This window comes from Atractosteus spatula, chromosome 3 (genome assembly GCF_055471065.1).
Source record: "Atractosteus spatula isolate fAtrSpa1 chromosome 3, fAtrSpa1.hap1, whole genome shotgun sequence".
NCBI lineage: Eukaryota > Metazoa > Chordata > Actinopteri > Semionotiformes > Lepisosteidae > Atractosteus > Atractosteus spatula.
In genome coordinates this window covers 11,031,917-11,058,301 of record NC_142708.1, presented here as the reverse complement: position 1 = coordinate 11,058,301, position 26,385 = coordinate 11,031,917, and the positions used below count along the sequence as shown (strand labels likewise).

Genomic DNA, 26,385 nt, shown 5'->3' with positions numbered 1-26,385 from the left:
CCCTATGCGTAGCGAAAAGGGGACAACATGGGGGTTAGCCCAGGCTCAGGGGGTCAGACGATGTCGGAAAGAAACCTCAGGCCACAGACAGGAGTGACCTGGTGCTAGGCGGGTCTCAGGACATCCGTACCCTCAATGCTGAGCAGAGCAGACACAGGAAGTAAATAGGCTACACAACAAGACACACCAGGAAGACATGAATAATCACAGGGAACTAGGAACCAGAGGAAAGTAGAGCGCCCTTTAGGTGTACTGGGCATGACAGCTACTGTACAAGGGGACTTAATTCAAGTATTCAAAATCCTTTGAATGGACAAATTAAAGTCTTTAGACTTCTTCAAAATGTCAATCCTATACGGCTGTAAGAGTCTGAAACAAGCTACCCTGTCATATTTCAAAGCTGATACCATTTCTTATTTTTTTCAAGAAACGGCTAGATTTGTTCCTCAGGTCAATTAAACACAAGAGGCCAAACAAGCTACAGTAGATGGGTCAAATTGGCACTGCTTATTTGAAGACTTTCTTATGCTTTAAAGACAAAATGCATTTTTTTAAAAAATGGTACTGAAATAATTTTGTAGAAATTAAGCATAAACCTTATGGTAGATTGTGTTTACTATTAATGACATAGTGTTTGTTTTTAAATTAACAAATAGTTACAATCAGCATTACTTTATAGAATACAGTAGGTTCAATTGCTATTTGCAAATGCTTAAAGAAGAAAAGGATTTTTTCAGTGACTGCACAGCAGCTACATTCTCTTTAATCAGATAAAGAAGGACTTTTGTCCAAAATGTCCTCAAAAAAATTATTTTTAATTACAATATTCGAACCTTGTGTACAACATCAATAAAATCCATTTCTTTCTATCAGTACTAATGATTTGTGATAAAAATGACATTATGTCCATATTAGGATACTCCTTCAGATAAACTTATAGTCCTTCCACTGAACTATGCTTTGTTTCTTTCAAATCTATCACTACATATCCTGAAATGCAGGTAACACTCCAGGTCCAGAACGGTACCCATGACCCCAGAGCCACAAGGCAGCAATACTAACCTCTACACCAACTTGCCACCCCTGCAGCTGCCATTCAGTGTTATAATAAGGATGAAAGAAAACACAACGTTTCGGCCGAAACGTTGTGTTTTCTTTCGTCTTTTTTTCAGCATGGAATAAACCTATTACTTGTTCCTCTGCAGCCTATGCATGCTGACGCAGCTACCCACCTGAACTTATAATAAGGATGTTAAATATAGATTTAAATAAGATAATTTGATTGCTGCTCCATGGGAGAAAATTAAATAAAAGAACCTGGCTGGACCTTTTCTGAGATAACCTTACATTGGCTATTTGCGATGCTTTCCGGTCTTACAGCCTTACAGTATGTAAGATTGCTCATGGTCAAATGCATTCTGGCAAACACCCCTTCGCTGCAGGTGCCGGGCACGTGGAATTTGAGCAATCAAGACAGACTGCCCAACTTTTTTTTAGTGGATGATTGCACTGGGCTAGTGGAACCAGCAGGAAGAGCCATGTATGCAAATCAACCTGCAGTCCCACTTAGTGGCATTCCAGACAAACAGGTCAAAAGGCTGCTTAGGAAAAGGCTGCTGTGAAGCAAAAGGGCCTGCAGCCACAATCTCTTTGGGTGCTGTGACATTTGATTAAAGATGAGGCTTCTGTGTGAACCTTCCTAAACCAATTCAGTCCTCAACTGATAATTTTGCTTAGCAGGGCACTTGCTTCAGGCATCACATCTCTCAAGCACTGCATCAGTTTCAGCCAGCATTGATTTTATTATGACTTCAACACTGTTTATGAAAGCTGTCAATCTGAAAAAGAGATTGCAAGTTTGCAGGAAATTTAACTAGTGTATTGTATCCCTCAGCATAGTTGTGTTTCATGGGGAATGTAATTTCTTGGTTTGCATTTGTAGGACTTTAACCCTGCTATGAACTCTGTCCTTAAACCAGATTTTTAAATACATTGTTTTGATATATTTTTTAACATTCATATTCCCACTTGTATTTTCATTCTGTATGTATAACAGTGATAATTTTTATGGATGACACTCTTTTGCCTCAGACCAAAGGTGAAGTATTGTTTTTTGTTTTGTACTGTAATCAACAGTGAAATATTTTGCTAGATCAGCATGCATCAATACCATTTGATGATTCTCTCCTAATCAGTAGAACTTAGTAGTGGTGTACACTACCTTATTACTGATATTACCATTTTCACATTAATCACATTCTACATTAAAATGTATTTATTTAAGGCAGAACAGAAGCAACAGCAACAGTCTTAAAGGATCATACAGTACATTGATAAACCGTTGTGGAGTTTGACCATATAGTACCTTTTACGGTATGGTTATATAGAATTTGTTTGGTTTTGAAAAGGTCTGAAGGTTTGAAGCTGTTAATCATTCAAAAAGGGATCAGTAGATTTTTATTTTATTTTTATTTCAAGGATCTTTGGATCTTTCATCTCTCTTTGGGTTAAATCCACATAAGCCCAGCTTGATGTCTTGAGTGAGCTGGTTTCTTCAAGATAACCTTCTCCGAGGTTTGGATTCACTATTGAATAGTATACATACTGTATATTAATAATGAAATGAGTTTAATTGAATAGCTCTTGCTTTTACCAGCTAAATGGTCTTATAAATTTGGCCTTGTCTCAATTTTCATTTGCAAGGAAAATATACAGTAGAAACTGCATGGAAGCAGAAAACAAACTAAATTGAATAATAAATCAAAATAATTAAATTATCCTAAGAATTACTGTTAATTGTAACAAGATGCTCCTAGCATTTCTGTTTTAATTTTATTTAATTTGGGTTGGTTGGTTATTTATGGGTTGCAGTATATGATACACTATATTGTGTGCAGTTTTTATCTACTATTTAGAAATAAAATGGTAAGGCTTAGATAATAGTAAGAAACACCAGTTATGTACTATATTCTTTAAATTAATTCAATTTCATTACTAGAACTGTTCTCATTTGTAATTGATATAATTAATCCTCTAAACAGATATGTATGGAAGCCCGTTTCCGCCAGGGAGTAAAAAAAAACGCGCTATGGTATCTCACAATTGCGACTTTATATCTCAGAATTGCAACTTAACTCAGAATTCCGACTTTATATCTCACAATTGCGATGTTTTATCTCACATTTGCGACAGCCCACATTTCATTGTCTTCTTTATGAAGAATAAAACAGTTCAGGGAACACACTGAAAACAAGATTTTCTTTTTAAATTGTACCAGAACATAAACGCTGATATTTCAATAGCTAGACACATTGCCGCAATTTTACAAAATGTGTTTACATTTTCCTTTTGTTTTTTAGTTGGTAAACATAATGCAATACAGTTTTTTTCTCTTACATAATAAAAAGTACGCCTAGAATTAAATAAAATGGATTTTAATGTCAACAGAAGAAATGTAATTTGTAATGTGAGTTATACATTTCTTTTATTATTTCTATTATTAGTGAAAAAAAATTAGCTAGCATGAAATATCCAAATGCATTTCTGCAACTTGTTTGAAATGTAAAGGGTCATGCATTTTTTGTGATACTGTACATTTATAATGTTCTCTATTATAAGGAAAGCAGGTGTACATGCAATAGTGTCCATCTATCAACTAGGCAATTCTGATCACACTGCACTGTCTGTTGTCTCCTCCTTTGGGAGCTGCTTGCTGGGCTGTTATAACACTGTTACAACAGTACTGTACATCTAGACAGCGGGATCTTGTGGAGTCAGTAAGTGGTGGCACAATCTTGTGAAACATCTGTAATTTTATATTATCCCAAACGTATAAAAATAGCAACAACACAGAAAGAAAGAGACATGGTGAGCCCATAGGGAGCAGGGTCCCGGTTCAGTGTCAGCACTTCAGCAGAGCTGAGTGATAAAGATTGGCATGAAGCAGCATTCCCAAGTGGGAGGGTTTACTGCAACTTTATTTCTTCCCCCCTGTGCTCGGAATTCACCTTGTATCAGTGCTATTTAATTTCCAACCTAGGACCGGGGGGCCCTTTGAAGTAAATTTATCCTGAAACGAGATTAAGCCTAAGACCCACGCAATCACTTTGTGGGGTTTATTTTTTATTTCATTTTCTCAGGCCTTGGAATGCCTTGGGACCACAGCTTGCACAGTTCGGTGAAATGAAATAAAAATAATTGAATCTTAACAGCATAGGTAAGGGGTTGGGGGGGTGGGGGACAAAACAGGGCTCCACACAAACGCATGCACACAAATCCCCCATGAGCTGTGCTCTTCAGCTGGCTGAACCTTTCTCATTGTGTGGGCGGGCTATTGTATGATGGGGAAAAGAAATACAGACTGAAGATGAAATGGACAAGAAAAGGGCCCCGTCACCAAAACGTGCGTCCATTCTTAAAATCAGAGTCTCTTCTTGCTCTATGTCTGTAAATCATAGTAGCACTGCTCCTGTCAATAATCTTCTCAGACTTTCACTGAACCGACTGGTCGCGTAAATTTTCTCTCAATGGCAGGATCTTATCCAAAAAGTTTTACAGAGACAGCTTTTTTCAAAAACCTACAGTATTAAAAATAAAGAGCTGCATTAAGAATGGCAGTATAGACTTTTTGTATAGCTGCACAGTCACATATAGGTAGTAATCTACAAAAAAGGGTCGGATTGCCTCTTTCACGACAATGACACATTAATTTCCACTTCTCACCTTTATTGTAGTATAGTAATTGAAAGACAATTTAGATTTTTAGACTACAATGATGCCTAAAGCTAACCATCTTTTTCTAAATACAGTATATGTATACAGTATGTATAGTTCAGTTTACATTACTTGTCATACAGTATGCATAAGTGCAATGGAATGCTTATTGACATGTATGCTCCAATACATTACAAAGACATTAAGGAAACACCAAAACATAAACACAGCAACAGCAACAAAGTTAAATAACATACAATTTAAATATAAGTCAACACAAGCAGTGTGCAAAAAATGTGTGATTGGGTTTTTATTTGGAAACTGTACAGTACAGTATGTACAGTATATGTATAAAAACTGTACCTTCTTCCTGCTCCTGTCAATAATCTCCTTCTCAGAATTTCACTGAACCAACTGGTCGCATAAATTTTCTCTTAATGCCAGGATCTTATCCAAAAAGTTTTACAGAGACAGCTTTTTTTCAAAAAGGTCTCATATACTGTAAACTTTCAAAATGTCCAATAAGCAATTCTTATTGAGATGTGCTCTCATTTGAGAATTATATATTTATATCGAATAATTTTGATTACTTAGAGCTTTTTTAGTTTATACTGACTTTTATTGTCATTTTTTTCATTATTTTTCCCCTCTTGGTTTTGTTTTTTAAATTACTGTACATCCTCACAGGACAGGACTGAAAACCAACTTGCGTGGGGTCATGGAGATTTGTTTTATGTTAAGTACCTATTCCTTTGTGACTAACTCATTCTGCATAAATGTACTGTATACTGTAAAATCAGCACTTATAAAATATCTGTTTTTCAGTATTATTTTAGAAAGCTGGCAGAAAGAAGTAATGAGATGAGACTAACCAATTGTAATGAAAACATATCTGCCACAGAAGCATTTGGTTTGTTCTATTTAAAAGATAAAATTGAAACAGAGCTCCCAGTTATTAAAACAACAAAACCAGTGTCTGAGTTTTATGAGATACGTATAGGCTTTACATAAAACTTTTTTTTGCTTAGAAAGAGAATTTTTGCTTCAGTATCACTCGTGGAACAGGACTTGTTTCTGATGTTACTATGGAAACTCCCACCAGGGAGATTCAGCAGTGGGGTCATTATAAAATGAAATCACCAAAGCAAAAGAGACCGTATAAATAATAAATGTTTTTTTGAGACCTAAGATAAAGAGTTGTGTGCATTCCAGTGCTTGTTTGTTAAAGAGGGCTAGATATATCGTGTTGAAGAAGATTAATGCATTCTGTGAGCTTAAAATAGTCAAAAAGTATATTTATTTTATTGCAATTATATTGCAATACACAAATAAAGTAATATTTTGCAATTTAATTGTGTTATCAGTCTTTAGATGTGAAATTGAATGTAATTGATTAGAAACATAGAAATTAAACTTGCTAGTACATTGGACTCTATTCCAAGATGCCTAGATTTACACCAGAGGGAGTAAGATGAAATTTTGTTGTGCTGGCTCTGTGGCCTGTCAGGTCAGAATAATTCATTTCCAGCACATCACAGTTACAAAGCAGTGTTAGACCTACCAACAGACAGAACACTAGGCATTATCTCCTCCCTAATTGTATTTTCCAGAAAATGTAAGGATTATTATTGTAATTTCCTGGACACAATAAGTAAAATTAATGGGGGTGGCAAGTAAATATTGATCTAGAGTGGTTACTATCTCAACATTGAACATACTCCTCTATACATCGAATATGTGGAGTTTACTGCTTCTTGTTCAATGAATCCTTGAGTGTTTTGTATATTATCTCATTTACCACCAAAGACATTCCTGTGAAGGGGCAGACTGCTGCCATTTACACCATTAGCTCATAAAACATTGGAGGCAAGAAAATGTCTCTGTCCAGTTAAATGAAAGTGACATTCAGATATGAGATATTTGGACAAGGAAGCCCGAAGAGGAATTTAGTCTACCACTGGAATGAGCTGCACTACCCATTTGCATGTATTCTCCAATAATAAAAAAAAGACTCATGTCTTGAAACATGAAACTCATTAAACAACTTGATTTAGGTAAATAAATGCATTTGTTGTGGGTTGTAGGCCACACAATTACTGGAAACAATGAGCGGGAAAACACTGCTGTTGTAGTTTAACTTCAGCTGCTTTCTTCACTAATATTATGACCTTTTGTTTTAATGTAAAGAGGAAACACAAATAATGCAAACAAGTCCTTTAACCTAATACTTTTGTCACTCTGTAACCAAGAACGTCCCAGATATGCATGTGGTCTGAAATCCTACAAAAAAATACAGAAGCCAGGGCACTTGGCAGTACATGTTAACAGAGCTTGTCTGCAGCTGGTAACCATGTTCTGGCAGGAGCTGAAGATGAGCTGATTTGTGTGCCTGGTGAAGCAACAGAAGAAAATCAAGATCTCAGAAGTGCTTCAGATAAATAAAAGAAACATGGGCCATATTCCATTATTTGTGTTTGCTGTAGATATCTGTGCATTCCCTTTGAAACCTCCTAGGAGCAAAAAATTCTGGCTGTCCATAGCTTAGTAAATGTGGATTCAAAAACTAAAAATACTATCTGCCAAATAATGAGGAGAACACATTAGGAGTAATTAACAAAATAGTTTTAGTGATAACAGTGTGAACAAAGCAATAAGATTAAAGTATCATCTGATTTAAAATTCATTAGTTTTAAGGTACTGTATAAAGAATGAGACAATTTCAAAAGGTACTGACAGATATTTGGTAACTACTGAGTCTGTTCAAGTATATTTAAACATACTGTACAACACACCCCTGAAGATACTGTAGGGGGGTTTCAAGTCATCTACTGTATAATTTATAGTAAAAGCCCATATTTAAGTATCATATTGCAAATTCCCCTAACAAACCAGGAAAACAAATCACTTCAAAGAAAGGTGAACGTCCACAAAATGACAGAGATTAACCGTATTTAATAAATTGCATATTCAGACAGGGTATACGTTAGGGCTTCATCGGGGTCTGCACCCTCAGTCTTGAAACTCGCAGGCCAGTACCATGGGAGAGGAAGACAAGCCCTGAGTCTTATTTTTCTCCCAGTCAGAGCTGTGACACTGTCTAGCTTCTCCAGGGATGGCTTTGGTCCCACCAGACATCAGATTTGAAGATTTTTTTTATTTTTAAAAGAGTAGAGCGTTCAGGCATCGCACCCTTTTCACTGTTTTGCGGTATTTCTTTTTAGAAGCTTCTTATTAATAATAAATATGAAATTTATTTGAACATTTTTGATGTGGGATCCAAACTCTATATTCAAAGGATTTGCTATGTTGGCGGGTTTTTTATTTGATTAGTTTCTGCATAATCTATCTGTGTTCCAGGGCATGGAATATCTTTTATTTACACGTATAACCACTTCATAGCTCCTGTCCAGTACTTTCAAATGCCACCAATGTTTGCATAATAGTATTATGTAAATATTACAAATTATTTTAGCTGAGTCAATAAAAATGTAGACTAATAGTCTTGTATCAGATCACATAATCACTTCATAACAAATTCATAGTCCTTTGAAATAAAATAATTTATATCCTTTATATTTTATTATTTATTTATTATTTATTATCCTTTATTTATATTTATATTAAGATCTTACCTGTAGAATTGTGAGCCCTACTGATGTCCAGTATAGGTTTGACATTAACAAATATGTTAAATCATTGCTCAGAGACAAAGCTACAGTAATTTATGCAGATGTATAAAATAATGGCTGGATTTACTTGGAGTTTAGAAACTCATGTTTCAGTTTAATGTGAATGTGATGTTGCATGCACATGCCAGGTTCAAATATTTCAAATGTCATATTTGGTGGAAATAATTGACTAAAAATCACAGGCTATGTGTAAGAATGAAAGTTATACCAAATGTTCATGAGATATCAGCAATAAAGTCTCCTTAATGACACAAAACACCTTTTTATTCCTCACTGAACTAATTAAGTACTATGAGTGGTGGTACAAAGGACCAGGATAGATGGTGCTAAGATACTATAGTTGACTCTCATCATTTAGTGTACATTTGGTTGTAGTCAAAGCTGCTACATTATAATGCGAAATCACCTGTACTGTATATACAAAAAATAGAAAAGATTGAATAAGGAGTAATAAATACTCCTTTTCTCCTACAAAAATTGACCTTCAGTGTTTTTTTAGTGTATATTTCATGTGAACAATCAGCTGTTCCTGATTAGCTACAAACTGTACATTCTTCTACATGTACTGTATCACATCTTTGGTTAGCCATAGTCTCAGTTAGAAGGGCTGACAGACATACAGTATATGCCTCTCACATTTTAGTAACAAGGAGGCTGTTTCAATTTGTAGTGAAAAATTGCATCTAAAGAGGATTGACAAAAATCCATTGACACGACTCCAGAAAATGGAAGAATACTGAGAGTCAGCTGAGACTATAAGCGACACATATGAGAGAACGAAATTGCACAGTGATGATTTTGTACTTAGGAACTTGAACCTGCAAAACTTGAAATTTCTTTGTGTCAACAAAAAATTAATTTCATAGTCAATGATCTTTGCTTCTTTGAAAAAATCTCACGACCATTCTTTCCAATAATCCTCAGACGTAATCACTAAAAGCCTTTCCAACCTATTTGATTTAAAACTCTTAGTTCATGTGGATGTTTTCACATTCTGAAGTGAACCTCATCTTTGCTTTGAATGTGCTGATTGACTTCTCAACCAGAGTGCTTGAGAAGTGCCTCTCCTGCAGCTCTGCTCAGGTCACTAACAGATATTGTTCTTTTCAAGGCCAAATACAGTAGCTTTTTTTTTCTATTAAGAAGCCCTAATCCAGCTATAAAATCCAGCCCTTTTCTATACAGTAAGGGCTGTAGGCTGTATTGTACTACAGAACAGTAGGCATAAAATAAATAAAAAAGACATTCAGTACAGTGCATTGTGTTATTTATGTAGTACACAACTCTGCTGTTGCTGTTTGTTTGATTGTTGTTATTCGTTTTACCTGTATTGAAACGAGTAGTTTCCGTGTCACTTACCTACAAAAAGGTATAGGATAGGAATAAAGGTTTGTAGGTAGAAGTAGATTAATAAATCTATGAATTATGAAAAACACTTTTTTATATTGTTTTACTACACTAATAAATGTAGCTATAATTACAGACTGAAGTGTAGAATGCTTCCAGAACATTAAATATTTATAATATGTGTCTGTTTTCTGTGAGAAAAGAATGTGGAAATTATTCACAAACCAAGCTATTCAAATCAGTCACTTGAGCTAAGACATGAGAGCATCAACTCAAGATAACTAATGAATATCCATTAACTCTCCAAAACTGAGCTTCCAGGTTGTGAAGCACTAAATAATACATACAATTTTTAAATCTTCATAGATAGATTTATACATCAGTGATACATTCCAATGTTTCCAGGAATAGTGTCCAAATACCTCAAAAAGCATACTGTATAACTGGTGGTGCTCTTTTCGTAAAAATCAAAAGGAAAATTGGCTGAAAAAAATCATTTTGTAAGCATAAACACAATTTAACTTGATGATTCAATCAATTCTGAAGTAAGAGGATGCGTATGATTGCATGTATGATATCAATATACCAGAAACCAGTATATTTTCCTTGGCTGTCTTTTTCCATGCGTTCTGAAAATTGAATTGGATGATGCTGACTAAGGGCCTTAGCCTCAGTCCAAAGCTATTGAGAGCATTTGTAATGGTGTGCAGTGAACTGAACATGACCACTAATGGAATTCAGGCAGCCACACACAAGGGCACCTACATATCTATGACACTAATGGCTTAACTCTTTGTGTTTTACTTAATAGTGTTGTTGTCAGGTACAGGTACTTTCTTTATTCTAGATACAGGGCTTTTCTTTATTCTTTATTCTAGAGAGGGCTTGAGAATGGGAGTCTGGAACAAGATACCCTGCCATGTTGTTCAAGCGCATATCCTGCTTTCAAGGAATGACTGGATGAGATCCTTGGATCAACTGAATGATAAATGCCTAATGGGCAAGATGGGCCAAATGGCTTCCTCTGATTTGTAAACGTTCTTACATCCTTATGATACAGATCCATTCATAGAGTAATGATCATTAGTGCACATTTAAAATGCATTGAAACACACATCATTCAGACAAGCTGCAAAAAATAACTGCAATGAAAGCTATTTCAAGACATTGAGATGGATGAAAAATATACATAATGCCAAAAATGTAAAGGATTAATTAAATTTTACTGTAAATCAGGCAAGGGATTAAAATTTCTGCTAAATTTGTGCCATTTTTTTCTTTGATTTAAGAAGTAAGCAGAATAAGAGAGAAAGAGGAAGTAAAACAATGCATACTGTATGTTACCTTCACTTTTAAGCCTAAAATATTTCTTTAGATATTGATTTTGTTTTTTTCATTAAATAGAGATATAACAAAAGTTCGGGAGGAAGGTTAGATCATAATCTCGCACACTTGTGCGATATATAACTCACACACACAGGACTTTCTTTCACATATATCTTTTAATATTCATTAAAGCTGTGGATAAAGTTTGAAGGGCATTTTTTTTTGGCTGAAAACTACCTGAAGACGTAGCTAATGGAAACTTGGGAAAAGGCACAGGGGTTTGAAATAGGAATCACTCTTTTTTCAGATAGGTAAACAAGTGCTTGTTTCTGTGGCAACCACCTGAAATCCCATGCATTTGAAAGTTTGTTATTGTGGCTTTGAAGAAATAATCAAATTTCCTGCTCAGCCAGGTTCATTTCCGGCTTGATGAACTTTGTCTTAAGGAATGTTTGCCTAATTTTAAAAGAAAAAAAAAGTTTAAAAAACTGTCTTCTACATCCCTTTTAGATGCTCCTGCTGGTTGAATTTTGCAGATGAAAAGCCTCCCGTATGCATTGCCCTTCTGACCTGAGTTTGTGCCATTCAGCTAAGTGGGTTGTGAGAAATAGGGATCCCGAATAGAGCACTAAGTGCAAGTGCCTGCTTACAAGCACAGTTTACATAATTATGTGAATGGGAGCTAATTTAATACTGTTCAAAACAGAATCCTTTCATATTCTTCCAGGGACAATTAGCACTAATATGCAGCCAAACAGCACAACCCCTAAAACCTTCTCCTTCAGTTGTCTGTGCTGTGGCTTTAAACTCTAGGGGAGTCCCAGCTCCAGTATGGGTACCTTTTAAAGCAATCAAGCCCAATGTAATCAGCAATTAAAATGATAGCCAACTACAGGTGCTGGTAAATGTTAATCAATTACTTGCATAATTGCTGCGAGGCTAATTGAAAATGTGATATAAGTATTGATTAACTAGGATGTTCATGTGAAAGAGAAGCCAATGTGTTGACAAAACCGATGGGGGAGAGCAGAGGCAGTGCAAGGTGTTTCTGGGTTAGAACAGAAGGTATTACTATTCCACAGAAGTCCATCTAGGTGAGCAGAATCACAGTGATAAGACGACCCACAGCACCAACCATATCCTCTGTCCGCCCTGCTTGGAGAAATTAAAAAAGGAGAGGGAAAAAAAGATAAATCAGGGTTGACTCAACACGTCCGTGCTGCCGTTATGTGAATTTTAATTGGTTTATTTGCATGTTAACAGGCTGTTTTGTGCAGATGGTATTGCGGTCCCCTGCGTGTGGCAGCTGGCATTAACTGGACCCGTTACTGAGGCAATGTGACAGTCATTAAACATATGATAGGATTCCTGTATTGCCAAGAGGCTGTGGGCTTTATCAGTGTCAAGCTCCTGATGGGCCTTTACAGAGGTTAATTAATCCAAATATTTATGTCATAGCTGGTGATGGAATAGTGACAAGACCAAAAATTGAACTGTTGTTTTCCTGCAGGTGTTTGTCTGTCTCTCTTTCTGTTTCTGAGAGATTCTGTCATTTTTTATTTTTAAGTTTTGCAGATACTGCATGTAAAAATAAATGCGGTTTTGTGAAGTGACCTTACACACAGGGTGAACGTAGAGTTGCACAGATGACCCTTAATGAAAAAATATATTATCAACTGATTTATCCACACTAAATTGTTATGGGATTAGCTTTAATGCAAATCTTTTGAAAAAGAAACTTGCATCTAGCACAGATAAGGCGTGGTGGTTAAAATGAAGGAAAGTAAATGGGGATACAGCTAAAATTATGTGACAGACTTGCCCAAGGCATACCCAGTGTAATTATATGTCTTTTAATTATTTTGCTTCAGAGACATACTATTGCAAAATAAAGAGTCATAGTCACTGTGCAATGCAGTGGCTCTATCCACTTCATTCAATTGCATAATCTTCCATCACATTTTAGAAAGGAACCTTTTTTGGCTTTCTTTAGTCACCAGATGCAGTTACTGCCGGTTCATTACCTGATATAATTGCTTACCGGGATGAAATCCCAGTCATTTAAACTTTCTGTTCTGGTGGAAATATTTGAGGATTTCAATCCGATGTACAGTATCTCAAGATTTTGTATTTTGATACTGGTGCAGATATTTATTTTTAAAGGGAAACCGATGCATTTAAATGTGAAGTGTGTTGTACAGTATGTTACAGTTATATGTTGCAAGATACAGAGGATTTTTATTTATTTTTGTTAATTTTAGAATTTCTTTTATAAATTATTAATCTAATTCTAAGATCTACATTTTATTTCTAGAGGTCAGGATTTGCACGGGATTATTGCATTGACATTTTTTTTTTACTGATTAGGATCAGGTCAGAAAAGGAATTGATTTGGTAGTGTTATTACTTGCCCAACTAGTGATGATTAACCCTTAAATGGAACTAAACACCTTAAGAATCCGTGGATTTGACAGACATAAAAAATAAATAACCCTCTCTGTATCCATATAGTACGATTGAGACTAACTGGAAGTGCGGTTCAAGAAACCTCATTTCAAGTAACTTCTTTTTCTACCCTGTTGCTGAATAATGTAATTCAGTATGCAGAGGACACAGGTCTGCAAAATATGACAATCCAAACTAGCATTCAGGCATGATTATGCCCACAAAGTACTTTGGCTGTATTTGTAGCAATATGTCATTAAATGAGCTTCATTGATCAAACGAGGACTTTCAAGTATTCTACCAGGTGACAATAGTCTTCATGCTGCAGAGCAACATATAAGTATGGTATTGTAATCCGTTCTCTGTGCGGCCTGTTCCTACATTCCTGCCAGACACATTAACAGTTTTGTTTCTTCAAAATATTTGCATACTGATGCAGCTAAACCGTACATACTTTAATATGGTTCATGCATTTTACATACCAATATTAACACTTAAAAGTGTGTTGACAATAAAGGCATCATGATCACTGCTGAGACTCCTCTGGACTGAACAATTTGAGAACAACATTGCTAAACAGAATATGCCCTTGAGATGTCCACTCATTAGAATCATTCAGTAAAAGCAAATTGAAATCAGATATTCCAGTCTGGAACATATGTTCATGGGTTTTTTTTACTACGCTGAACCAATTAATTCTAAGTCAGCCCGCTATTTATTTTATACTTTTGCTAGAGGGGTCAAAAGGCGTATCTGTAAAGGTAAGGAAAAATGACTAAATTATAATTGGACAAAAGCGTTTGGTATTGGATAGACCATCTACAGATGCATATATATAATGTGGTCATTAATGTTCTTGAAATCCATGTCCCTGTTGTGTGTGTTCTAACCCTGTGGAAGCTGTGTACTGTATATTGTGTTCTCAGAAATTATGAGGTCTGTTATACTTTATGAGAACTGAGGATTGATTTGCTCCAGTTAGTTTTACTATATACTGTATATATATCTCATCAGAGGTTTTTGTCATCAGACTTCCCTTTTGTGTTTTTACAGAGCATTAAAGTCAGCTGGATGCCTCCTCCATCAAATGCACAAAACGGCTTTATCACAGGCTACAAAATTCGCCACAGAAAGACAGGGCGCAGAGGGGATCAAGAAACCTTTGAGCCAAATAACCTTTGGTACCTGTTCACAGGTAGTCTAACCTTTCCTAAATGCAATGTCCTGAATGTGAAAGATGAATCTGTAGGTGATAAATTAGCCTGAGACCTGAGTGCTGCATTCAAGGAGTAAAAGGAAAATCTGTGCCACAGGTGCATCCATGGGGTACAAAATCATCCATTTAAACTTCAGTTCAGTTTGAATTACAGTACTTATACAGTACTTACTTTTATAAATCATCCTTTTTACTAACTGAAATGATTTTTTTACTGTGATTTAAAGGACACGTTAGATACTCAACAAAAATAAATATAATATTTTCCATCATATTACAGTCCTGCAGTCCTAAATCTCTACTGCATGTTTTTAAAAAGTAAACTGTTTTTCTCTTAGTTACAGTATATACAGTATAGTTATGTTAAGTGCATATCATCATAAACATATATCGTACATATGTTAATTACAATTTCACCATTTTATTGCAAGAATTGACCAATATTATGGTATTGGCACAAATTCAAGAAGTACTGTATGTGCATTATAACTGGACAGAAATTTGTCATATATGTTATATGCATGAAGTCAAAAGTAAAAACAATTATAAATATAGCATTGCTATTGATTTAGAACTGGATTTATTTATGTATGTGTATATGTAGACTATATACAGTATTTTGTTGCAATATTCTGCACTCATGTTATAACTGTGCAGTTTTATAAAAAAGCAAGATGAATGGATTGCCCTGTTTTTACATACTGGATGAAATGAAATGTGACTGATTCTGGTATACTTGCATTGCATTCATTTCCTTGAACTGTTTTACCACTTTCTTATTTGTTCTGTAAGTCATAACTACAGTACATGTGTGAAGGTGCTACTGTACATGTTGCTGAGGTGTTTTCATAATTCTCTGCAGGACTAGAGAAGGGCAGTCAATACAGTTTCCAAGTGTCAGCAATGACTGTTAATGGGACTGGCCCCTCTACAGACTGGTACACAGCTGAGACTCCAGAGAATGACCTTGATGGTAAAAAACATAAAACATTAAATTCCACCTTTTTCTGCTGCGTTCCATTTTGTCCCCAAGCTTTTACATTTTTTTAAGATAAGACATCTATCATTACATGAAGCAAGCAAAATGGAGAAAGGTTTATACAGCTAATCTAGTTAAAAAGCAGAGACTTAAATTGATGTTCTGTTATCAGGTGCAAAAGAGTTAAATGCTTTAAAAATAAAACATATTTCCTTCCCTTGCTTTATATGTGATACTGACATGCTATTCTTACTTCGTCATACAGTTTATTTGTCTCAAAACTGTTTCAGCTCTCCTGATTCACTGATTCACAGCATTTACTCAAGTTGGGCTAAACTGGTTAATTATAAGAGGCTCCAATAATGCAATAATTCAGCTGGAATATTTGACGAAGTTCTTTAGCACATGCAGAATAGAAATAGATCTAAACTCTTCATGAAAATTGCTCATCATAACCATAAACAAGCCTGAACAGGAAATTAATCAAGGACAACTTTTATGGCCAAGAACTACTTTTAATTTTAAATGAATGGGTTATCATCTAAACAACCAACAATGTCTCTCAGCATTATTAATTATTTTCGTTGCTTGTAGCTTAATGGAACTGGTTGAAATGCAATCTCAGGTCATGTGGCTTTGGGCTTTCACTTTCCTTTTTTTGTTACACTTAGACTTAACATTATTATCGAATGTTGGCCTCATTTCAGAATCGCAGGTTCCTGATCAACCAAGTTCGCTTCACGTCCGACCACTGACAAACAGCATCATAATGAGTTGGACCCCCCCACTGAATCCCAACATCGTTGTCAGGGGGTACATCATTGGCTATGGAGTGGGCAGTCCATATGCGGAAACTGTGAAGGTGGACAGCAAGCAGCGCTATTACTCCATTGAAAATTTGGGTAACGTCCTTTTCATTCAACCATTTCCTTGCTGATCCAGCCAGGCTGATTAATCTTTGGTAAAGTTTACCTAATCAAGATATTGTATTCTCTTTTACCTGATAGTGTATGCACATACAGCATACTGGCATTTTTTTAAGAAGCAGTGCAGTCCACAAAATCCAAAGTCATGAACAGGGGCTTATAGTACTTAGAAACCGGAAAGATGTAGAATATTTACTGTGTATTTTCCCTTTTTTTTTTGCCAAGGACAAATCAAGTGAAATTATGATATTTCTTGAATTGTTTTTATTTGCATATGTATTTTTGTTAATTTCGTGATTCTTAAAAAGTCATCCATATTTCTGCAATATTTTATTTTTCATTTGGGTTGGCTGATGTGATCATACTTGTTGCCATCAGAGACTGATTTGTACGTAAGGGTGCAGAATGAGTTGTCACCTTTGGTAGATGGTTTATTTACATTTTCATTACCTTTTTTAAAAAAAATTATTATAGATCTTTTCAGAGTTTTTTTTGTCTATACAACAATTTATTTTTCTTAAACAAGGCTTTGAAGGGTGCTTTGGCTGTAGGTTTTCCTTTCTTCATACAGTTTGTCTGTCGTAATTGTACAATTTAGGGGCTGCAGAACACTAATGAAACATGTCAGGAACAAACTTAATCTTAAAGAGCTTCTGGGGATATGAGGGCTTCTGTAGGCTCTAGGATGCAGCTTTCTTTACTAAAAGTAGCATCTTGATTGAGGAAAGTTATTAACCTAGAAAAAGCCTTTAGGCGTGGATTATGTCAGTATTTCTCATTTGATATTCATGTATAAAAAACAAAGAACTATGTAAATTGCATATACTCAATTTCAGATCAGCAAAAGTGTTAAAAACAACAGGTTATCCAGACAAGCAACAGGCCATCGCAGGGCATATAAAGACACAAACACGCCAAACACTCACACCATGGCCAGCGTTCTCAGAAACCAATTAATTATATTTTTTTATGCACATACATATGAAAAATAGATTGATTTAGCATAATTGCATTTTATTATAATAGAATATATAGTTGAATTAATACAAATATGTGAAATATGGCTTACATTTTATAATGGTTTTCTTTAATAGTTAAATGGTGATACAGTATGTGAACTGTACACATTCTTCATGATTTTCAATGAGATGAGATTTCATGCAAGACCATCTATTGTCATCTCTAAATTGTTCTTGATGATAATTGACTATTCTGGAAGAACTGCTTCAGTACAAACTTCTAAAAGTTCAGGGCACAGTAGGTGCAGGTCAAGGTGAAGAGCAGCTTCAACAGAAACCACAAGGACTTACTAAGAGAACATACAGTAAAACACAATAAGTAGCATATGAAAAATAAATAAAAAATAGTAATGTAGCTAAATTCAATTTAATCTGCTCTATTAACTCTGATGCAAGGACAATAACCTGTTCAACTCAGCTCAGTGATTCTGATTCTGTATAAACAGACAGTGAAATTATGTATGTTTCAAATACCACTTTTACTATATACTGTACTAATATAGTGTACCCATAATAATACCTATAATAATAATTGTTCTTAATAATAATAATTGTTATTAATAATAATATGCACTATACACAAAACTATGCACATTTGTCAAAGATGAATCATGGCAAGCATAGTTTTCCATTTTTGTAAATTTATAGTTAAATTCCAAGTGGGGTGGTATGAAACAAGAACCAAGCACTGAAAAACAAATATAGCAAACCCGTTTCTTCAAGGATGTTTACCCCTTGGATCTGCGAGACAGGAGGCTCGTTCAGACACAGATTTAAATGTGCCACAGTGAATCAAACACACTGGCCTTCCAGTACATGGAAATGACACCCCAGCTGTACATACAACAAAACTACAGAACAGGTGTTCAGAGATGTCCACGTTATTATTGAGCACACCACATAATTTTATTGACTTAAATATTTAATTCATTATTATATTTACTTTTGGTGCATATATTTAATTTTGGTGCATAATACATTAGTTTAATTCATTGTGTATAACATACTAATAACATAATACAGGATTTGATTGTTTTACATGTTTTATTTAAACTGAAAATACCTGTATATTCATATATATTTTTCAGAGGAGCATGTTTTAACAAGATACAGTGAAGGAGACATTGCCTACTTTGTAATACAGTAGAAATGTGCCATCACACATAAACTGCAATAGCATCTGGCATCAATACATGTTTTACTGAAGAAGAAAACACTTAACATCTCTTCTTTTATTTCCTGTTTTTCTTTATCTTATTAAGCCCAGGGGTCCTGAGGGGTTCCTGTCACTGTCCTTCATTTGATGCTTTGTCTTGTGTGATTTTCTGTGTCTGTGCTCTTTAAAGCAAACAAAAAAATCCATGGTAACTTAGTACTCCAGGAGGGAAAGCATTTTGGAAAGGCAAATGACAGTAAATATCATGAGGAAGTGTATCAATGGCACACCATACTGTTTGTTTGAAGAATAAAGATTCTTAGTGTTTTCCCAATGTGCTTTTCTTTATACTTTAGTAACAAGTGAGCTTTCTGTGCCAATTAAAATTGAATCGTTATAAAACATAATGGGAGCTGTGCAATAAGAATCAAGAAAGCAAATGGTTGAGCAGTAGGTCTATAAAAACTTTTACTACATTCCAGTTCTCTACTCTAAGCCTTCACCTGTTGACTGCAGAAACTGAAAGTATTTGGCATCAAGTTTAAATCTGTAAGCTTGCCAGGCCTTCTAAAATATGAATTAAAATTCACAAGCAAGACCCTCTCCGACCTCCTTCCTGGAAGGAAAGAAAGTCATATTTGCATATTTCCTTTCATTCTCCGCATGCAGATTACACACTTTTTGAACATTAATGCAAACCTGTAAATTAAATTAATTATAATTCATTCTTTAAAGAAATTTAATAAGAAAACAAGTGAAGCGGAAATTGAATTTAAAAACCATTACAGTTGCAAGGGAAGGAAAAAAAAACATTGCAGAAACTTTTAATATTTAACAGATGCTGGATACAACGATGTATTTATGAATCCATAATGAAAGAAATTGAAACTTTTTAAGTATAAGGACTGCCTAAGTTTCACTGCACTTTAAATTGATCTTGAAAAAAGAAAAGTATTGTACACTGTGTACAGTATATTACAGTATGTCAAAAAAGTTAAAAATGAATCCTAAATTAAAGTAAATCCTAAAGTACTGTGATACTATAGACTTAAATCATTACACACAATCTAAATATCCCTTCTGGGGTTCATTAAGCGTTGTTTTCATCCTACACACACCCTAATGTCTAATTAAAAGTTTTATCCTTTACTTTATATTTAAATTGTCATCTGGTGGTTTGTGTGGTCTCTATAGTTACCATCAGCTAGGCCAGGTATTAATATACACATTTTGAATACATTTCAGATTCTTAGAAGTAAACAGTTAATCTACCAACCTCATGCACACATACAGTACTGTATATGGAGAGATGCGAGGGCACACTGTTATATTACTGGCAAAGAAAATTCGTTTTAAATCAGTCACATTAAAGCATTATTTGAAGGATATCCACAGTGTAGATAAGGTACTGTAGATGAATTATCATTTCACGTGTCACATTCTGTGCCCTGTGATGGACTTGTTGCGATAGGCACAGACACATAGACCAGTCAACTAGTTGTGTGGCTCATCAAGATAATTTTGTGCACCTAAAATCATTTAGATTTGCCACAGCAAAAGGTTTGAATACTTATGCATTCATTCCTTTTTTCATTTTTTTCAAATGTATTACCTATTTATGTTTTTATTTTTATTTTGCAATGTGAATGTGAAGAGTAGGCTTAGTAGATAACAAATATGAATTGCTACTTCAAGGTGTCATCACTCTGGGCTTTAACGCAAACAAAACTTGAAAACTATGCAAGGGTCTGAATACATTTGTAAAGCATGTTACCTTGTGTGGTGTGTTGAAATGTTAGGAAGGTTTCTTTTGCTTACTTTTTCACTATGATGTTTAAAAAGTTAAAAAGTCTTAAATATTTGTTAAATTTGTTGAACTCTGCCCCACATGCGTCTTGTACTGTACGTTTTTGAGTACTTACTGCCAGACAAATGAATTAAGCCGATATTGTGCATTGATCTAAATGAACAGTTTGCTTGTTTCTTCCCCCAGAGCCAAGCTCCCACTATGTCATCTCATTGAAGTCTTTCAACAGTGCTGGTGAAGGGGTCCCTTTGTATGAGAGTGCTGTAACCAGATCCCTTACAGGTGGGTACTTTATTGTTTTTAGTTCTTTCAAAAATGTTTCCTCAGAAATATTTCAATAAACTCTTTCTACATAATATAGGTATAATAGAGGTATAAATCTGTTGCAGCTGTCATGTGAGTTGCTTTACATGTAATGTACAGTACAAAAATAGAAATAGTCATATGATGTGCTATCTACAGTAGGTTAATTGCTATCTCTAAATTTTACTCTCTGTGTGCGAGTTCATTTATGAATTGCAAAGAACTGGAATTGTGCCCAGTTTGCATCCTTTCACCTCTAGTGGACCTCTTTAAAGTACAGTACATGGGTCTTGGACCTCACACACACACCTATAGCAATACAGTTATTTAACAGTGAGAAGAAATCAACTGAAAATGACAAATTCCCAACTCTGTTGAGCCTTACAGCAACTTTCTGAACTCCTTTACTTCCCTTCGTAAAAACCAGGCAGGTCACATGCTTCATTCGTTCATTGGTTTACACTTTTAACTGCCCTTCTCTTCCTAAGAAAGAAAAGAGAGAAACTGCAAATCAGTACTGTACAATATGTCACTTTGTGCTGTGGGAACTGTGGAAAACTAACAGTCAGGTGTGAAATAGCTAGAACATGTGCTTATGCCCACAAAAGCCATCAGGTATTGTTTCCACAGCATGAGGTTCATTGGACGTGCACTGTACTGCATGTAACCCGTGAAGCATCAGTTGCCTCTATAATGGGTATTCATGGCCTTCTGACTTATATAACACTCATTTATTCCAGTGAAAGCATTCGTTTTTCTCTTGCTTTTTGTATGAGTATGGCACTAAATGCTATGGACATTTTTAGATATCCAATTACCACTGAAATAGAGCAGTTTGTTAAGAAATTCTGTATTGGCTGCTGGGAACATCCTAATGGTGATCTCTTAGAATTCTGTACAGGATTTATTAGGAGGGACTTAAGCTTGTCTGTGCCACTGGTCATCGGAAGATATTAGTTGCAAAGATATGAGTAGAGTACATAGAGATCCATATTACACACACACACACACAACACAAAAATTAAATGAAGCTTACAATAGGGTATCATATATAATGTAACCACTGTGTCATAAAATTTGCTTGGCAGTAAGATCGCTTATTGAATTTTCAAGTCAGATAATGTGCAAGAATGAGCACTAAAATTGCAACCTGCTTTGCATAAGGCAAAGAACAGCACTACAGTGTAACAATATTTCTTTGTACTCATTAAAGCTAATTTTTTGACAGTGCCAACCATGTTTCCTGACTAATTTAGTAGTATCTCAAGCACCATGGTACTGAATGACTTGATTTAATATAATAAAGATTATATTGCAGACAATATTTAAGCACTAGTTTCAGTAATACAGTGCCCTCCATAAGCATTGTGGCAGCGCAGTCAAAATTACTGTTTTTGCTGTGTACCCAAGCAATTCAGCTTTGAGATGAAAAGATGAATATGTGGCAAAAGTGCAGAATGTCACCCTTTATTTCTGGGTATTTCTGTGCTTACAGTATATGTTGTACTGTTTAGAATAATAGCAGTTTTTGTGTTCAATCCCCCCACTTCAGATGAGCACTGTCTATGAAAGACAAGCAAGCAATTTGGATGCTGAAAGAAAAGAAGAATTCAATCAGAACCATAGCACAGAAACTGGGCATAGCAAAATCAACTGTTTGGAATATCTTGAAAAAAGAAAGAACCACTAGTGTACTTAGCAATTGGAAGCAACAAGATCAGTCAAGGAAAACAACTGCAGTTGATGATAGAAAAATGATCAGAGCTGTGAAGAAAAACTCTCAAACAAATGTAGTGACCTCCACAGTGTAGGGGTGAAGATATCAGAATTGACTTTACACAATCTTTGAAATCAGAATTATAAAGGCTGCACTGCAAGATGCAAACCTCTCATATGCACCAAAAATAGAAAGGCCAGGTTGCAATTTGCTAGAAAGTACAGAGGTAAGCTAGTCAAGTTCTGGCACAAAGTGTTATGGACAGATGAGACATAGATATGCCTCTACTAAAGTAATGGCAAGGTAGAGAAGGAGTGGAGAAAAGAACGAATTGCAGATGATCCAAAGTATACGGTACCACTTCATCTGTGAACAGGGTGGAGATAATGCCATGGCCTGAGCTCTGGAACTGGCTCACTCATGTTTATTGACGGTACAACTAATGATGGTAGAAGTATACAGAAATATCCTGTGTGTCTTAGTAAGAGAAAATGCCTCCAGACTCATTTGCTTCACCATGCAGCAATACAATGACTAAACACTGCCATCACAACCAAGTAGTTCACCAGGGGAAAAAAGTGGAAGGTCTTGGACTGGCCAAGTCAATCTCCTGATTTAAATCTGGTTGAGCATGAATTTCACCTGCTAAAAAGGAGACTGAAATGAGGTACCCCCCAAGACAAACATCAACTGAAAATGGCTGAAGCAAAGGTTTAGCAAAGCACGTCAAAAGAACAAAAAAACTAGTTTGGTGTTGACAATGGGTTAGAACCTTTATGCAGTATTGTACTACTTTAATTTACTTTATATTAATTTGTCCCAAAACTTAAGCTCACCTAAAATAGGGGGATGGAACACGAACATTGTATTTTTCGAAAACATTAAAGCATACTGTACATGCACAGAAATTCACAAAAATAAAAGGTGACATTTTGCATCATATTAATCTTTTCATCACAGATCTGAATTGCTAGAGTACACAGTACAAATAGCAAGTGTTACTTAACTGTCCCAGTACTTATGGTGGGCAGTACATACATGTACTGTAAGTGCTGATTTGTTTGGATAATGCAGTTTAATTGCAGCATAGTTTTGAATAGTTACGCTGCATTTATTTAATGAATTCAGTTAATTGAAATTATTTCTACTAAATGTAATTTGCAGCAAAATAACTTCCTGTTCCTTCAAACAATTAAGATTTTTATGTGCCTAAAGCACTGGAGCTGGTCGTTTCTTTGTGAATAATTTTCCCTCACCAAGCTTAGAGCTATAATATTGTAATGTATCATAGGTCCAGTTAGGGTTTCCACTCTCTGGTGGGATTTCTGAGACAAACAATTTAAGGCAAAAAAAATGTCTCATGTCTTTCAAATAAAATAGAAACTATTGAGAAGTGTTTAAAAGCTGTTTTACCTCATTTAAATCCAAAATCCAATGAACATGTGTACATATGGTATATTGTATATAATTAAACCCTTTTATTTGTTTTACAACTTATAAATATATAATCACCTCAAACATACACATACTGTAATAAACCTTTTTAAAACAAATTTAACTTTGTTGTGCTCTCTAGAATTTACAGTACAGTTCTGACAAATTGCTAAGTTAAAATGAATTCTTGTTGATAGCACAGCAATGCACATAAATCCCATAGCTGAATTAATAAAGATTTAATAGTTCTGCTCCATTTATGTTTCTGCCCCCCTTACTGTATGTTTTTAGTGTGGTAAAAGGCAGTGGTAATTCTAGAAATAGTCAAATCCTTATTACAATAATAACCTCCTTATCCTTTGCTGCTCTCCTTGCAGTAGATCTTTAAGCAGCTAAGCCTTTGCTCTCTAAACGTATCTAAAAAAGTCTTAAATGTTGTTATGTTGTAATCATAACAATACTGCACAAAGTTGTACTGTATTTTCATAAATTATTGAATTCCATAAAACACAAGGGTCACAATTTGTCACACCTCTGTATATGCCTCTAATATTATATCTAGTACCTCTAAATATTAGTTAATATACTGTAGACATGTTGTAATGTATGTTGGAATGATAGCCTTTTATGCTTAGCATGGTATGATATTGCAATAGGCCAGAATTTAGGGCGGTACTGTAGGTTTTTCTTAAGGCGGTGAAAACAGGTTTTTTTTCCAAAGAAACAACAGCTTACAATCTCTACTCTATGGTACAGACACTTTCCCAACACAGCTAAGAGCAGGTGAAGCCTGATTTATGTACAATATGCAGAGGTGGGTGAACAAGAATCCTCAATAGTAACAAAACATGTGTACTGTAAATGCTAGCACCACAAATACAGATAGACCATAAGCCATTAAAAGACATAATAAACAGAATAACCAAATCCCACATGCAAGGTTCCTCGGCATTTATAACATTAAAAGGCAGTTTCCTCTACAGCTGTGGTGCTCTGGCCTCAGGCTAAGCTAAACAACACTATTACATTGCACCTCCCTCTGACAAACTGTCCTGAGTAATGATTTATTTTTCTTTTGCCTCACACAACATTATCTAAATGAAATCAAGAGAAACCTCAGTCATTTAAATGAGTTGGAGCCATTTAAAATTGGTTCAGCTATTCCTCTTTAATAATACCACATTTATACTGATTATGCTTTATTTTTGGTTTCACACTAGAGCAGTTACTCTAGAATACTTACATGCCAAGCTCAAATTGTATATCAGTCATGTAGTCTACACTACAGAAAGAACAGACGTTTTATTAAGAATCTGCAAAACAATATTGTTATATACAATATTGTATATGTATTGTATTATTGTATATTCGTATTGTATATTGTATATTCGCCCCTTGAACAAGGCTCCACGGCCGAAACGTCGTGTTTTCTCTCTTCTTTTTTTCAGCATGGAATAAACCTATTACTTGTTATATACTCTTTGTCTATTTCAGCTGGAAAATATAAGAAAATACTTTAAAGATGTTTTAACGCATGACACCTCAAAGAAATGGTACTACACTAATTACATGAATTTACATACATACTGTACCTTGCAAAATAAAAATGTTAATTTGACTTCCATAAAAATCAGTGAAAATTAGAAAAAAAAGTCAAATTTCTCATATTTTTAAACCAGTGCAGTTTTGTTTTTTACTTATGTTTTGGATTTCATGGATATCTATTGCTAAGGCATTATAAGCATAAAAAATATACTCGGGCACAGAAAGCTAGTAAGCTTATGCAATCTATTTTATAAAGAAATCTATTTCAGCAGAGCAATTCCCTATTAAAACCTACTTTGTACAGTGCTTTCTCGCAACTAATAATAATAATAATTGGTTACACTTATACAGCGCTTTTCTGGACACTTCACTCAAAGTGCTTTACAGGTAATGGGGACTCCCCTCCACCACCACCAATGTGCAGCCCCACCTGGATGATGAGATAGCAGCCATAGTGCACCAGAATGCTCACCACACACCAGCTATCAGTGGGGAGGAGAACAGAGTGATGAAGTCAGTTCTTAGATGGGGATAATTAGGAGGCCATGATTGATAAAGGCCAATGGGAAATTTGTCCAGGATGCCTGGGTAACACCTCTACTCTTTTCGAGAAATGCCCTTTTGTTCTTAATGACCACAGAGTGTTAGGACCTCATTTTTACATTTCATCCGAAGGATGGCGCTGATATGGCGGCTGGCCTAGAACTAGAACAACTTAATTCTAACTGCATCTGGAAAGCACATGTATTTAAAACCATTTTCT

General features: G+C 35.2%; 1 protein-coding gene across 1 annotated transcript in view; it reads left to right on the top strand.

Annotated features, from left to right (window-relative positions):
• Positions 1 to 26,385, top strand: part of dcc (DCC netrin 1 receptor) — a 369,239-nt gene that overhangs the window by 287,279 nt on the left and 55,575 nt on the right. The window contains exons 13-16 of the mRNA XM_088910726.1: positions 14,574 to 14,715; positions 15,599 to 15,709; positions 16,423 to 16,617; positions 20,810 to 20,905. Of these exons, the coding sequence (XP_088766852.1) occupies positions 14,574 to 14,715; positions 15,599 to 15,709; positions 16,423 to 16,617; positions 20,810 to 20,905 (544 nt within the window). The remainder of the gene's footprint in view (positions 1 to 14,573; positions 14,716 to 15,598; positions 15,710 to 16,422; positions 16,618 to 20,809; positions 20,906 to 26,385) is intronic.